The sequence below is a fragment of the Macaca fascicularis genome, chromosome 19 (genome assembly GCF_037993035.2).
Source record: "Macaca fascicularis isolate 582-1 chromosome 19, T2T-MFA8v1.1".
In the NCBI taxonomy this organism is placed as follows: domain Eukaryota; kingdom Metazoa; phylum Chordata; class Mammalia; order Primates; family Cercopithecidae; genus Macaca; species Macaca fascicularis.
The window spans coordinates 18,768,929-18,783,849 of record NC_088393.1 but is presented as its reverse complement, the minus strand read 5'-3'; the positions used below and the strand labels follow the sequence as shown (position 1 = coordinate 18,783,849).

The 14,921-nt window shown below is 54.2% G+C and overlaps 2 protein-coding genes across 3 annotated transcripts; one reads left to right on the top strand and one right to left on the bottom strand.

The window, feature by feature from the left end:
• The first annotated feature begins 209 nt into the window (after positions 1-209).
• Positions 210-8,035, top strand: LRRC25 (leucine rich repeat containing 25). 2 transcript variants are annotated; one of them, XM_074026418.1, is made up of 4 exons: positions 210-373; positions 644-770; positions 853-1,640; positions 7,037-8,035. In XM_074026418.1, the coding sequence occupies exons 3-4, from the start codon at positions 862-864 to the stop codon at positions 7,173-7,175; spliced, it is 918 nt and encodes a 305-aa protein (XP_073882519.1). In that variant the 5' UTR covers positions 210-373; positions 644-770; positions 853-861; the 3' UTR covers positions 7,176-8,035. The 2 variants fall into 2 exon arrangements, with proteins under 2 accessions (XP_073882519.1, XP_005588499.3); XM_005588442.5 differs by lacking the exon at positions 644-770.
• A 2,569-nt stretch (positions 8,036-10,604) lies between these two features.
• On the bottom strand, positions 10,605-13,899 carry GDF15 (growth differentiation factor 15). Its single transcript, XM_045379229.2, has 2 exons — positions 13,591-13,899; positions 10,605-11,491 (listed from the first exon to the last, which is right to left on the bottom strand). The coding sequence occupies exons 1-2, from the start codon at positions 13,865-13,867 to the stop codon at positions 10,842-10,844; spliced, it is 927 nt and encodes a 308-aa protein (XP_045235164.1). The 5' UTR covers positions 13,868-13,899; the 3' UTR covers positions 10,605-10,841.
• Between the last annotated feature and the right edge of the window lie 1,022 nt (positions 13,900-14,921).

The following is a 14,921-nucleotide window of genomic DNA, read 5'->3' as shown; positions in this document are numbered from 1 at the left end:
CGAATTGATGAGGTGGCTGTCGGTTGGGGTGCTAATAGAGGACATGAAGTCACTGGGTTCTAGCAAGAGGGAAGCGGGACCCTGGGCCACCCCTCCCCCTTGCCCTCCATCCACCTCTCATGAGAACCTTGAGGCCCTGCAAGGGGGCGGATCTCTGTCTTCATTCTTCCCCTCTGCACTCCACCCAGATACTAGTTCCTCTTCCCCCTGAGTCGCTGGGTGCAGAGCCAGAGGAACGCCGGCGACCCCAGCAGCGCTGCGGAGGGTGCTGGCCATTGCGGCCCCCGTGTCCAGGTGGGCCAGGACGCAGCCTCTGGGCGCCTTCGCTTTTCCAGCACTACCAAGGCAAAAGCGTGGCAGTAGGACCCAAAAGGTAGGACTGAGGCTCTAGAACTTGCACCTGTGCAGGGACTGCAAATCAGACCTGGGAGGACCCTCTCAGCAGCTCCCACTCCCCCCTATCCCAGCACTTCCCAGGACCCGCGGTTCTGGGAGACACTAGGAGCGGGATCAAGGGGCGGGGCCGTTTCCGAGACAACCGCTTATTTGCATAGGGTCCCGTCCTGGCCAACGAGGGCGCCCCAAATGTTCAGGACGTAGAAGAAAGGGTTAACTGGGCCTGGTCTCTTCCTCGCCTTCCAAGCCCGCTAGGCACCGGGGTTACCTACCCATTTCCCAGAAGGGGAGACTGAGGCAGCCCAGCAGCCAAAGGAGGCAACCAGACTGGGGCTGCGTTGTACCATTTCAGAAGCGGCTTGAACTGGTCTAAGGTATAATCATAAACACTAGAGGTGGAGGCAAGGGCGACCACAGGGCTGAGGTCAGGGCTAGGATTCCGGTGTCTCTATGTAGGTTGCTTGAATGGGGGGCACCCTGGCATGGACGCTGCTGTTGCCGCTGCTGCTGCAGGAGTCAGACAGCCAGGAACCGTCATGCACCATGCCCTCCACGGATGTGGACTGGAACACGGAGTTCAGTGCCACGTGCCTGAATTTCAGTGGCCGTGGCCTGAGCCTCCCCCTCAACCAGTCTCTGCGGGCCAGCAACGTGCTTCTCCTTGACCTGTCTGGGAACGGCCTGCGAGAGCTTCCAGTGACCTTCTTTGCCCACCTGCAGAAGCTTGAGGTCCTGAACCTGCTACACAACCCGCTGTCCCGTGTGGATGGGGCGCTGGCTGCCCGCTGTGACCTTGACCTGAGGGCTGACTGCAGCTGTGCCCTGGAGTCCTGGCACGAGGTCCGGCGAGACAACTGCTCTGGCCAGAAGCCTCTGCTCTGCTGGGACACAACCAGCTTCCAGCACAACCTCTCTGCCTTCCTGGAGGTCAGCTGCGCCCCCGGCCTGGCCCCTGCAACCATTGGGGCAGTGGCAGTCAGTGGGTGCCTGCTTCTCGGGCTTGCCATCGCTGGCCCTGTGCTGGCCTGGAGACTCTGGCGATGCCGAGTGGCCAGGAGCCGGGACCTGGACAAGCCCTGGCCTGCTCAGGATAGGCCCAAGCCCAGTTTAGGCTTGCAACCACGGTATGGCAGCCGGAGCACCCCCAAGCCCCAAGTGGTCACGCCACCCCGCCCCTCCACTCCTGACTATGAGAACATGTTTGTGGGCCAGCCAGCAGCCGAGCACCAGTGGGCTGAACAAGGGTAAGTAACCCATAGAGACACCTGTCAAAGTGGTGAATAGTAAGGCTCCACACCCAGATGGCCGGGGTTCAAATCCCAGCTCTGCTGCTTGCAGGCTGTGGGATCTTAGGTGAGTAGCTTTACTTCTCTGAGCCTCAGTCTCCTCACCTATAAAATGGGTAGAGGACTGGATGTGGTGGCTCACACCTGTAACCCTATCTCTTTGGGAGGCCAAGGCAGGCGGATCACTTGAAGTCAGGAGTTCGAGACCAGCCCGGCCAACACGGTGAAACCCCGTCTGTACTAAAAATACAAAAATTAGCCGGGTATGGTGTCAAGCGCCTGTGGTCCCAGCTGCTCAGGAGGCTGAGGCAAGAGAATTGCTTGAACCTGGGAGTCAGAGGTTGCAGTGAGCCGAGTTCGTGCCACTGCACTCCAGCCTGGGTGACAGAGTGAGACTCAATCTCAAAAATAAAATCAGTAAAATAAAGTAAAACGAGGGAGAACTATCGTCCCCATCATAGTGTGTTGGGGGTAAAAATTAAATGAGTTCCCATATATGGGACAAGCTTCCCCCTCATGACCTGTAAACCCAGTTTCTGGCGGCCAAGGATGGGGAGACAGGAGGCAACTGCTTCAATGCAGTTGGGGCTCTGCGGTGGCGGTCAGCAGCATAGGCCCAGGTCCCGTGTGACCCAAGGCTGTCTCTGAACCTCCATTTCTGTCTCTGTAGAATGGGGACAGCCCTCCCTTTCCCCATGACACACATGAGATGCTAAGGAGGTGCCTTACAAAGTCCCATCACCACTAGATGACTTTTTTTTTTTTTTGAGACAGTCTCATTCTATTGCCCAGGCTGGAATGCAGTGGCGCGATCACAGATCAGTGCAGCCTCAAACTCCTGGCCTCAAGTGATCCTCCTGCCTCAGTCTCCAGAGTAGCTGGGACCACAGGCACCTGCCACCACATCCAAATAATTTTTGTATTTTTCGTAGAGATGGGGGTCTTGCTATGTTTCTCAGGCTGGTCTCAAACTCTTGGCCTCAAGTGATCCTCATGTCTCAGCCTCCCAAAGTGCTGGGATTATGGGTGTGAGCCACCACTGCCAGTTTCTAGATGATTTTGCTGGGTTTAGACAAATGAATTGAACTTTTATAGGTTGGGGTAGGGTGCGGTGGCTCATACCTGTAATCCCAGCACTTTTTGAGGCCCAGGTGGTCAGTGGTCAGGACCTCAAGACCAGCCTGACCAACATGGTGAAACCCTGTCTCTACTAAAAAATACAAAAATTGGCCGGGCGCGGTGGCTCAAGCCTGTAATCCCAGCACTTTGGGAGGCCGAGACGGGTGGATCACGAGGTCAGGAGATCGAGACCATCCTGGCTAACACAGTGAAACCCCGTCTCTACTAAAAAATACAAAAAAACTAGCCGGGCGAGGTGGTGGGCGCCTGTAGTCCCAGCTACTCGGGAGGCTGAGGCAGGAGAATGGCCTGAACCCGGGAGGCGGAGCTTGCAGTGAGCTGAGATCCGGCCACTGCACTCCAGCAAGGGGGGACAGAGTGAGACTCCGTCTCAAAAAAAAAAAAAAAAAAAAAAAAAAATACAAAAATTAGGCTGGGCGCGGTGGCTCATGCCTGTAACCCCAGCATTTCGGGAGGCCGAGGCGGGAGGATCACGAGGTCAGGAGTTCGAGACCAGCCTGGCCAATATGGTGAAACCCTGTCTCTACTAAAAATACAAAAATCAGCCGGGCATGGTGGTGGCTACCTGTAATCCCAGCTACTTGGGAGGCTGAGGCAGGAAGAATCACTTGAACCCAGGAGCTGGAGGTTGCAGTGAGCCCAGATCATGCTACTATACTCCAGCCTGGGTGACAGAGTGAGACTCCGTCTCAAAAAAAAAAAAAAAAAAAAAAAAGGCCGGGCGCGGTGGCTCAAGCCTGTAATCCCAGCACTTTGGGAGGCCGAGACCGGCGGATCACGAGGTCAGGAGATCGAGACCATCCTGGCTAACACAGTGAAACCCCGTCTCTACTAAAAAATACAAAAAACGGCCGGGCGCGGTGGCTCAAGCCTGTAATCCCAGCACTTTGGGAGGCCGAGACGGGCGGATCACGAGGTCAGGAGATCGAGACCATCCTGGCTAACACGGTGAAACCCCGTCTCTACTAAAAAATACAAAAAACTAGCCGGGCGAGGTGGCGGGCGCCTGTAGTCCCAGCTACTCGGGAGGCTGAGGCAGGAGAATGGCGGGAACCCGGGAGGCGGAGCTTGCAGTGAGCTGAGATCCGGCCACTGCACTCCAGCCTGGGCGGCAGAGCGAGACTCCGTCTCAAAAAAAAAAAACAAAACAAAACAAAAAAACTAGCCGGGCGAGGTGGCGGGCGCCTGTAGTCCCAGCTACTCAGGAGGCTGAGGCAGGAGAATGGCGTAAATTCGGGAGGCGGAGCTTGCAGTGAGCCCAGATCCGGCCACTGCACTCCAGCCTGGGCGACAGAGCGAGACTCCGCCTCAAAAAAAAAAAAAAAAAAAAAAAAGAGGAAGAAGAAAAGAAAAACTTTTCTAGGTTGGAAAAGGGAGTGGAGGGAATTTCAAGGGCCGGGACCCTCAGGGGCAGAGACCCAGAGGCGGGAAAGAACAGAGAATTTGCTGTGAATGGTTTTTGAGAAGGGATGACTTGAAAGCTGAGGCCTGAGGGGAACAGGGAAGGCCAAGCAGGAAGGGGCCACAGCCACGGCTGTTTGGGCAGCAGAGTCTGTGCCAGGAGGTGGGGAGGCCATTGGAAGACTGTCGGTGAGAAAGAAGAAAATATGCAAAGCAGATGTAAACATGACTCAAAAGCAGAAATGATCTGAGGCAGGGTGTTGAAGACACTGGACTCACAAAAGCAGCTTGTGCTCTGATGTTCACCGTGGCCTCCCTATCCCCAAGGCTTCCGGATTAGCCTCTTTTATGTACCTGGCCTCCAGAAACACTGTGTTTAGAATTGACTGTGTCATTTCCACCCTGCATCTGACACTTACAGACATGGAGGCTCTGGGAGGCAGGGAAATGACTTGTCCAAGATCACATAGCCAGTCAAAAAAGGCAGGACAGGAACCCTGCGTCCCAGTCCTGTTCGTCCCCCCACAACCCCTTAGGTGTTGGTGGGCAGTTCATACTAGAGTATAATTGACTGATAGATGCTATATACCCAAAGTGGCCATTTTGCCTTTTTTTTTTTTTTTCCACTCTGTTGCCCAGACTGGAGTGCAATGGCACGATCTTGGCTCACTGCAACCTTCACCTCCCGGGTTCAAGCGATTCTCCTGCATCCTGCATATCCTCCTATCTCAGCCTCCTGAGTAGCTGGGATTGCAGGTGCCCGCCACCGTGCCCGGCTAATTTTAGTAGAGACGGGGTTTTGCCATGTTGGCCAGGCTGGTCTGGAACTCCTGACCTCAGGTGATCTGCCCATCCTGGCCTCCCAAAGTGCTTGGATTATAGGTGTGAGCCACCGCACCTGGACCAGTGGCCCTTTTTACAAGAGGAGCTGGCTTGGAATTAGAATGTTCAGGAGGCAGGAAAGTTCTCTGGGGATCTTGCTGGCCTTAACAAATATTCCTAAGTAGCTCCCTGCTCCCTGGCCAATTCTATAGATGCAGAAACTGAGGCTCAGAGACTTGCTTTTATATATGAGGACCACAAAGTCAGTTGCTTCGGTGTGGAAAATATTTCCCATCAGAAGGAGCAGACAGTGTGGTGCAGCCACTTGTGTGCATGTGACTGATGTGGCCAGAGCTTCCGATTTTTCAAGAGGAAACAAAAATTTAGATTTTAATGTAATAATGAACAGCTATCGGCCGGGCGCGGTGGCTCAAGCCTGTAATCCCAGCACTTTGGGAGGCCGAGACGGGCGGATCATGAGGTCAGGAGATCGAGACCATCCTGGCTAACACGGTGAAACCCCGTCTCTATTAAGAAATACAAAAAACTAGCCGGGCGAGGTGGCGGGCGCCTGTAGTCCCAGGTACTCGGGAGGCTGAGGCCAGAGAATGGCGTAAACCCGGGAGGCAGAGCTTGCAGTGAGCTGAGATCCGGCCACTGCACTCCAGCCTGGGTGACAGAGCGAGACTCTGTCTCAAAAAAAAAAAAAAAAAAAAATGAACAGCTACCTCAAGTTTTGTTTTTTTGAGACAGGGTCTCCCTCTGTCACCCAGGCTGCGGTACAGTGGCGTGGTCACGGTTCACTGCAGTCTCGACCTCCCAGGCTCAAGCGATCCTCCCATCTCAGCCTCCCGAGTCGCTGGGACTCCAAGCGCATGGCACCACGCCCGAATAATTTTTTTTATTTTTTGTAGAGATGGGGTCTCACCATGCTGCCCAGGATGGCCCAGTGGCTCTGGCCTCAAGCAGATCAAACTCCTGACCTCAGGCAGATCTTCTGCCTTGGCCTCCCAAAGTGCTGGGATTATAGGCGTGAGTCACCGTGCCTGGCTGCTATCTCATTTTTAAGGAAGGAAAAAGGGTTCAGGGTCCTCCGACCACAGCGTTCCACCCGCAGAACCTTCCCTAAATCACTCCCCTCCCACTCCTCAGAGAGAGGTGGGGCTGGCTGGGAATCAGAACTACCCCGTGCCACAGTTTCCCCATATGTAAATATTCGGGGTGGACTGAGCCACTCTGAAGCTTTCTTGTTTTTTTTGTGTGTGTTTTTTTTTTTTTTTTTTTTTTTTTTTTTTTTTTTTTGAGAATGAGTCTGGCTCTGTCGCCCAGGCTGGAGTGCAGTGGCCGGATCTCAGCTCACTGCAAGCTCCGCCTCCCGGGTTTACGCCATTCTCCTGCCTCAGCCTCCCGAGTAGCTGGGACTACAGGCGCCCGCCACCTCGCCCGGCTAGTTTTTTGTATTTTTTAGTAGAGACGGGGTTTCACCATGTTAGCCAGGATGGTCTCGATCTCCTGACCTTGTGATCCGCCCGTCTCAGCCTCCCAAAGTGCTGGGATTACAGGCTTGAGCCACCGCGCCCGGCTGAAGCTTTCTTTTTTTTTTTTTTTTTTTTTTTAATCTTCTGAGACAGAGTCTCGCTGTGTCTCCCAGGCTGGAGTGCAATGGCACGATCTCAGCTCACTGCAACCTCTACCTCCTGGGTTCAGGCGATTCTCCTGCCTCAGCCTCCCAAGTAGCTAGGACTACAGGCATGTGCCACCATGCCTGGCTGATTTTTGTATTTTTAGTAGACACAGGGGTTTCATCATGTTGCCCAGGCTGGTCTTGAACTCCTGACCTCTGGTGATCTACCCACCTCAGCCTCCCAAAGTGCTGGATTACAGGCGTGAGCCAGAGTACCTGGCCCACTTGGAACTTTCTCAAAGCTCATGTGCCTGTCCCCTGAGTCCTCCCCCTCCCTCACTTACCCCTGGTCTGTGTGTACCCCCAGGGCTCACCCTTCAGAGGACAATGACTTTTACATGAACTACAAGGACATCGACCTGGCCTCCCAGCCTGTCTACTGTAACCTGCAGGCACTGGGCCAGGCCCCGATGGATGAAGAGGAGTACGTGATCCCTGGGCGCTGAGCCTAAGACGTCCCAACCTCCACCCAGACCCCCTTCGGTCCCTGCTGGGTGACTCAGGGCATCCTAACTCCTCCCGGGCCTCAGTTTCCCCATCTGAAGAATGGGGACAGAAAAGGATCCTTGAGGCCCCAGGAAGCTCTGCCGCCCCCTCCCTGTCCCCTATGCCGCTCCTCAGCCCGCTCGGCTCCTAGAGGGGGAAGAGGAGAGACCCCCAACAAGGGGACAGGAGGGTCACTGTGTGAATCCTGTCGTCATCCTCCTGTGGATGTTCAGGCAGTGCTCAATAAATGCTTTGAGGCTGATGAGGCTGCTGGCTCAGGGTGAGTGGGTTCCTCAAGGTGGGGATTTCTGAGTTCTAAGACCAAGTCTCCATCTGAGACTCCCAAATTGCTCCCCACCTCCCATCCCTGTTTTGTTTTGGTTTTTGTTGTTGTTGTTTTGTTTGTTTGTTTGTTTTTGAGTCCGAGTCTCACTCTGTCACCCAGGCTGGAGTGCAGTAGTGCGATCTCGGCTCACTGCAACCTCCGCCTCCCGGGTTCAAGTGATTCTCCTGCCTCAGCCTCCCAAGTAACTGGGATTACAGGCACCTGCCACAATGCCCAGCTAATTTTTGTATTTTTAATAGAGACGGGGTTTCGCCATGTTGGCTAGGCTGGTCTCGAACTCCTGACCTCAAGTGATCTGCCCACCTCGGCCTCCCGAAGTGCTGGGATTATAGGTGTGGCCACCGTGCCCAACCACATTCCTCCCTTCTGCCCCTCTCAGGGCCCCTTCCCAGGTTCCTGATCTCCAGGTTCGGCCCCCAGTGCAGCCCACACCACCCCCAAAATAAAAATGTATATATATTGCTTTAGCTCTAATATTCTGAGAAAATCCTTCAAGACCCTGGTGCAATGCCGCCTCCTCTGAGAAGCTGTCCCTGGTTTCTTCTCAGGCAGAGTTAATGACTCACAGACGTCTGTATTTCAAGAGTTTTTTCAGGCTCATGACTCAGCTGGGTTTCCTATCAGCTGGTCCCTACCCGATCCTCCAATCTGGAGGAGATAGAACTAGAGACAAGTACCCTCAGTCCTGGGAGATCAAGCCTGGGTCAAAGGGAAGAATGGGGGCACAGTCCCCACATGGAGACAATTGAATGAGTTTGAATAAGGCTGCAAATAAGAGGGGAATCTGCAGTGGGTTTTTTTTTTTTTTTTGAAACGGAGTCTCACTCTGTCGCCCAGGCCGGAGTGCAGTGGCCAGATCTCAGCTCACTGCAAGCTCCGCCTCCCGGGTTCACACCCTTCTCCTGCCTCAGCCTCCCGAGTAGCTGGGACTACAGGCGTCCGCCACATCGCCCGGCTAGTTTTTTGTATTTTTTAGTAGAGACGAGGTTTCACCGTGTTAGCCAGGATGGTCTCGATCTCCTGACCTCGTGATCCACACGTCTCGGCCTCCCAAAGTGCTGGGATTACAGGCTTGAGCCACCGCGCCTGGCCAAAAAATGCAGTGGGTTTTGAAGGATGCATAGGAGTTTGAGAATTGGAGAGGAAAGGGCATGCTGGGTGGGTGGACCAACTTCTGCAAGAGCCTGGAGAGGCACAGAGAAGGCACAGGCCCAGCACTGTACCTTGTAAAGACAACAGCTGTTGTTTGGGGACTCAGTGATGCCATCTGCTCTCTTTTGGTGTTGAGTTTAATTTTGAAGCCTCCTAGGTGCCCATTTTCACCAGCTTTGCTGTGACTGAAGTGAGCCTGCTCCCGTCGCAGGGTCTTTACACTTGCTGTTTGCATTTACTTGCAATGTCCACCCTCAACTACTCGCTCCCTGACTGCTTTTCTTCCTCCAGGTCTCAGCTCAAATGGGACCTCCCCAGGGAGGCCTCCCCATCCAACTATCTAGATCACCTCTGCCTCCATTCACTAATGAGCTGATGGATCGAATCCCCAGCACAAATCTTACTGCAATCAACTACTTTCTTAGGATTTACTCATTTGTCCCCTTCACTCAACCGAGCTCCACAAAGTGGGGTGGTTCTTGTGTGTCTTCTTTTTTTTTTTTTTTTTTTTTTGAGACGGAGTCTCGCTCTGTCGCCCAGACTGGAGTGCAGTGGCGCGATCTCCACTCACTGCAAGCTCCGCCTTCCCGGGTTCCCGCCATTCTCCTGCCTCAGCCTCCCGAGTAGCTGGGACTACAGGCGCCCGCCACCGTGCCCGGCTAATTTTTGTATTTTTAGTAGAGACGGGGTTTCACCGTGTTAGTCAGGATGGTCTCGATCTCCTGACCTCGTGATCCGCCCGTCTCGGCCTCCCAAAGTGCTGGGATTACAGGCGTGAGCCACTGTGCCCGGCCTTGTGTGTCTTCTTACTGCTGTGTCCCGGGCCTGGCATAAAGTGGGCACTCACTGAATACGTTAAGGGGAACCTGCAGTCATTCAGGTTGGCCTCTGGGTGGTGGCATTCCCAGCAGATACACTTCACTGCTCGAAGTGGGTACTCTGTCCCGGAAGACACCCATTGCCATTCCTCTCAGAGATTCAGGGTGGGCAGGCAGTTTGGTGTGGGGAGGGGGCTGGACTCAGCACACCTCGGGATTCCAAGATCCTAAACAGGAAGTATATATAACCTGGGAGATGTAGTGAGCATGAAAATATTCTTCACAACTTATTTGTTCCTCCCTGCTCTTTATATATGAAAGAATGAGGTGTCACTAACATGGAAGTGCCACAAACAGGAGGGGTGATGGGATTCACCGCTCAGGTTGAGGACAGTGCCACAAAACAAAGCACTTGGTGGCAGATAGACTTGCCTCTGAGCTGCCTGTGTTTGGAAAGGTGACTCCCAACTTGGGAGAGAAAACAGGATGGTGATGACAGAGAGAGAGACAGATACCTCTGCCTCAGCCCCCAAAGAGAGAAATTCTGAGGAATGAGGCAAGATAGAGGGAAGCTGAGACTTAAAAGGGTATGAGGTCTCAGCTGTTTCCAAAACAGAAACACCAGCCTGGGCAACCTGGCGAAACTCAGTCTTTACAAAAAATACAAAAATTAGCTGGGCGTGGTGGCATGCACCTGTAGTCCTAGCTACTCAGGTGGCTGAGGTGGGAGGATCGATTGAGCCTGGGTGGTTGAGGCTGCAGTGAGCTGTGATTGTGCCACTGCACTCTGGCCTGGGCAACAGAATGAGACCCCATCTCAAAAAGGTAAAAATAAAAAAGAAACAGAAACAGGGAGATAGAGAAATGGAGACAGAGTCAGGAATGGCCAAGGCTGCCCTTGGAGCCCACAGGTGTCGTAAGCACCTTCCAATGGCCTGGCATCTCCAAGTACACCTTGCCACTCATTCCTTGAGTCTTTCCACTCACCCCCTCCAAGGTCTCCTGGAGAAACTGAAGCCAAGGAGAGGAGGATCTTCTCAAGGTCACCTTCCCTTATCCTGGACACCACAGGGAGCGGTTCAGACAGCTTTATTTATCACCAGAGTTTTAAATAAATACACAGTTCCATCAGACCAGCCCCCCAGTTCCCAGGAAGGTCACCCCAATAAATTAATAATAAATAGCAGATATATAAATACAGCCGTTTGGGCAGGAATCGGGTGTCTCAGGACCCTTGAGCCCATTCCACAGGCCAGGACAACTGAGGTCGTGTCCCCAGGGCAGGTGCACAGTCTAAGGACCAGGGCTCCTCACACGCAGTGGCAGTCTTTGGCTAACAAGTCGTCATAGGTCTGGAGTGACACCCCGGTGTCGGTCTTTTGAATGAGCACCATGGGATTGTAGCTGGCGGGCACGCAGCAGGGCGCTGGCACCGTGTCGGGCTTCAGGCGGTGCAGGTTCATCTTGATCTGCGCGTGCATGTTGGCCTCCCGGAACTGGCTCGGGCACGCGCCGATGCACATGGTCACTTGCACCTCCCGTGGCGACAGCACCCAATCGGCCCAGCCCAGGTCTTCCAGCGACGCGTGGACAGTGTGCAGACGGCAGCAGCGCCCGGGCCCGAGCGGACAGCGGTCCCCGTTGCGCGCACGCGCTCTGCGGCGCCCCCTGGCGGCTCGCGGCCGCAAGTGCAACTCCAGCTGGGGCCGTGAGGACGAAGACTTTACCAGCAGTTGGTCCGACTGCGACGGCGGCGGCGACAGTCGCAGGTGCAGCGCGGGCGCCTGGGGTCTTGCAAGCCTGAGCTGACGCCGCAGCGGTCGTGTCACGTCCCACGACCTTGACGCCGTCGGGGACAGCCGGAACAGAGCCCGGTGAATGCGGCAGGCCTCGGGGAGCCCCTCGGGCAGGACGGCCCGGGAGATACGCAGGTGCAGGTGGCCGCCAGATCCCAGCCGCACTGTGGGAAGACAGATAGGGAAGCTGGTCACCCACAGACCTGCCGTTTTCCAGGAACGGGGGTGCCCATTTCCCCTAACACGCCAAGCTGGATCTCACCACGGCGCTGGCGCCTTTGCACAAGTTTATTCCCCTACCAAGAGCATTTCTCCGGCCGGGCGCTGTGGCTCACGCCTGTAATCTCAACACTTTGGGAGGCCGATGCGGGCGGATCACTTGAGGTCAGGAGTTCAGGACCAGCCTGGCCAATATGGTGAAACGCCCACTCTACTAAAAATACCAAAAAATTAGCCGGGCGTGGTGGCTGGCGCCTGTGATCCCAGCTACTCGGGAGGCTGAGGCAGGAGAATCGCTTGAATCGGGGTGGTGGAGGTTGCAGTGAGCCAGGATCGCGCCACTGCACTCCAGCCTGGGCAACAGAGGAAGACTCCCTCTCAAAAAAAAAAAAAAAAAAAAAAAAAAAAGGAGCACTTCTCCCCTGAATCTCAGCATGGCTGGCTCCTCCTCCTCCTTCCAGCCTGCCTAAAATAGGAAGCACCCTATTTTATTTCCTTGTGTGTCATTCATATTCCCTGCTTAGAATCTCAGCTTGGTTGACACTGTGCCTGGCACACAATAGGTGCTTAGTAAATACCTGAAGGAATTAATGTATATCTGATATTCAGACAAAGATTCCAATCATGGCTCTGCTTTTCTTCTGGCAGTCAAAAACTTACTTGCTTCACTTATTTATTTATTATGGTCTTGCTGTTACCCAGGCTGGAGTGCATGGCTCAGTGCAGCCTCAGTCTCCTGGGTTCAAGTGATCCTCCCGCCTCAGCCTCCTGAATAACTGAGACTACAGGCACACACTATCATGTCTGGCTAATTTTTTTAAACAACTTTTTTGGTGCTGGGCGCGGTGGCTCAAGCCTGTAATCCCAGCACTTTGGGAGGCCGAGACGGGCGGGTCACGAGGTCAGGAGATCGAGACCATCCTGGCTAACCGGTGAAACCCCGTCTCTACTAAAAAATACAAAAAATTAGCCGGACGTGGTGGCAGACGCCTATAGTCCCAACTACTTCGGAGGTTGAGGCAGGAGAATAGCGTAAAACCCGGGAGGCGGAGCTTGCAGTGAGCTGAGATCCGGCCACTGCACTCCAGCCTGGGTGACAGAGCGAGCCGCCATCTCAAAAAACAAAACACAAAAAAAACACCTTTTTTGGTAGAGATAGGGTCTCGCTATATTGCCCAGGCAGCAATGTTCTGGCCTCAAGCGATGCTCCCACTTCGGCCTCCCAAAGTACTGGGATTACAGGTGTAATCCCGAGAAATGAAGAGTACCAAACCCATCACATTCCAGACTACTGAGCCTCTAGGAATCACAGCCCCTCAGGCTGGTACAAGTGTTAGAGAGACTGGGGTTTGAGGGTGTCTTGGCCTAGTTGCCAGGCTCAGCAAGGGTGAGAGGTTTTCCTGGAGTCACACAGCACAGATGGGTCAGGGCAGGCTAAGAGTGTGCCCCTCTGCCTGCCCCCTCCTGGGTCCCACCACAGCCCAGACCTCATCCGGTGCCCTGCACCCCTGGTGCCTCAGTGCATTTACCCATGGAGGGCATAGAGATGGGGAAAATAACTCTCCTCCCCTAACAAGTCACTTGTTGCATGTGACTTTAGCAGTGCCTTGACAAGCGATTGCATCAGATTCAGACCAGCTCCAACTGGTTCTGCCCATCACAAACCTCTATCCATGCACCACACCCCCATCCTTTCTCTTGGATCCTGGCCCCAGCCCAGGTCAGGGACCATGCCCACACCCCACACCCGACCCCGTCCCCAGGTTTCCCAGGTGCTGTGTACATTCAGGAGGGTCCCTGGCATCCCTGTGCCTCAGTTTCCCCATTTACAATTTGGGAACGGGTTATAACCTCCCACGTTGTGGGTGCAAATCAGGCATCAGCTACCCCATCAGACCCAAGGGGGTCCAGGACGTTCCTACCCAGGGCACAGACGGGGCAACTGAGGCTCAAAGGTAGGTGTGGGCTTTTCAAGACAAGAGGAATCCCTGGTTAGATATGGGGGCTGCTTGGGGTGGAAGGGGATCTCCAAGATTTCACTTACCTTCTGGTGTGAGTATCCGGACCTCAGGGGCCTGGATGAGGTCGGTGTTTGAATCTTCCCAGCTCTGGTTGGCCCGCAGCCTGGTCAGCAGGTCCTCGTAGCGTTTCCGCAACTCTCGGAATCTGGAGTCTTCGGAGTGCAAGTCTGAGGGTCCCGGGAAACTTGCGCGGCTCGCCTCGGCCAGAGACACGGCGCCCCCATGCGGCGGCCATAAGAGCACAAGCAACACCAAGAGCATCTGAGAGCCATTCAGTGTCTTGAGTTCTTGCCCCGGCATGGCTGTGCTGGTTGCGGCTCTGAGCTGGGACTGACCAGATGCTGCCGGACCGGCCTTTATAGTCCCCGGACTGTGTCGGTCTCCGCCTGCTCAGTCCCGCCCTCCTCCCCCTGCCTGCAGAGTAAACACTCTAGTGGCCACAGCTGGGCGGGGTCCAGGGGTGTATTTAGGGGGAGGATCTTTAGGTGGGGGCGCTCCTAGTAAAGCTAGGGCACGTTTCTGGGCCTCAGTATGAGGACACCATTCCAGCCTGGGAGTCTGTTTGGAGGAAAAAAGACATTGTTACTGTGTGAAAAATTCCAGACAGGAATTTAAGAAGTGGCTGGCTGTGCCCATGGGATTTCCTCTCTTCTCTTTTTGGTTGGGGTCAAAGGCTAAAGATGGTGAAAAACAAAGGAAGCAGAAGAAAACGGGATAGATGGAGCCAGGAAGGGCAAACTTGATGTGTCATTCCTCTCTGTCATGCTTGTTTCCTCACCAGGAAAAAAGGGACTGAGACTCTCATTGGAGAGGTGGTCAAATGAGGAGTAAAGCACAGGGCCAGACACATAGGAAGCGCTTGATAAACTGGTTATTGCAGTTATTCATTCTCATCTGGAGAACTCCTACTCATTCTTCAAAACTCTGTGCAAAAAGCCCCTCTTCCAGAAAGTCTTCTCCAACATTATCTTTCCAGGGCTAAGCAGGGTGCTCCCGAACCCCATCCTTTTGTCTGGCTCAGCGCTCACCTTGAAGCCATCCTCACAGGATTCATAATTCTGGAGGCCAGGCATGGTGGCTTATGTCAATAATCTCAGCACTTTGGGAGGCCGAGGTGGGTGGATTGCTGGAACCCAGGAGTTCGAGACAAGTCTGGGCAAGACGGCAATATCTCGTCTCTAAAAAAAAGAATTCTGCACCGGGCACCGTGGCTCACACCTGTAATCCCAGCACTTTGGGTGGCCGAGGCACGCGGACCACCTGAGGTCAGGAGTTCTAGACTAGCCTGACCAACATGGAGAAACCCCGTCTCTACTAAATATACAAAATTAGCCGGCCTTGGTGGCACATGCCT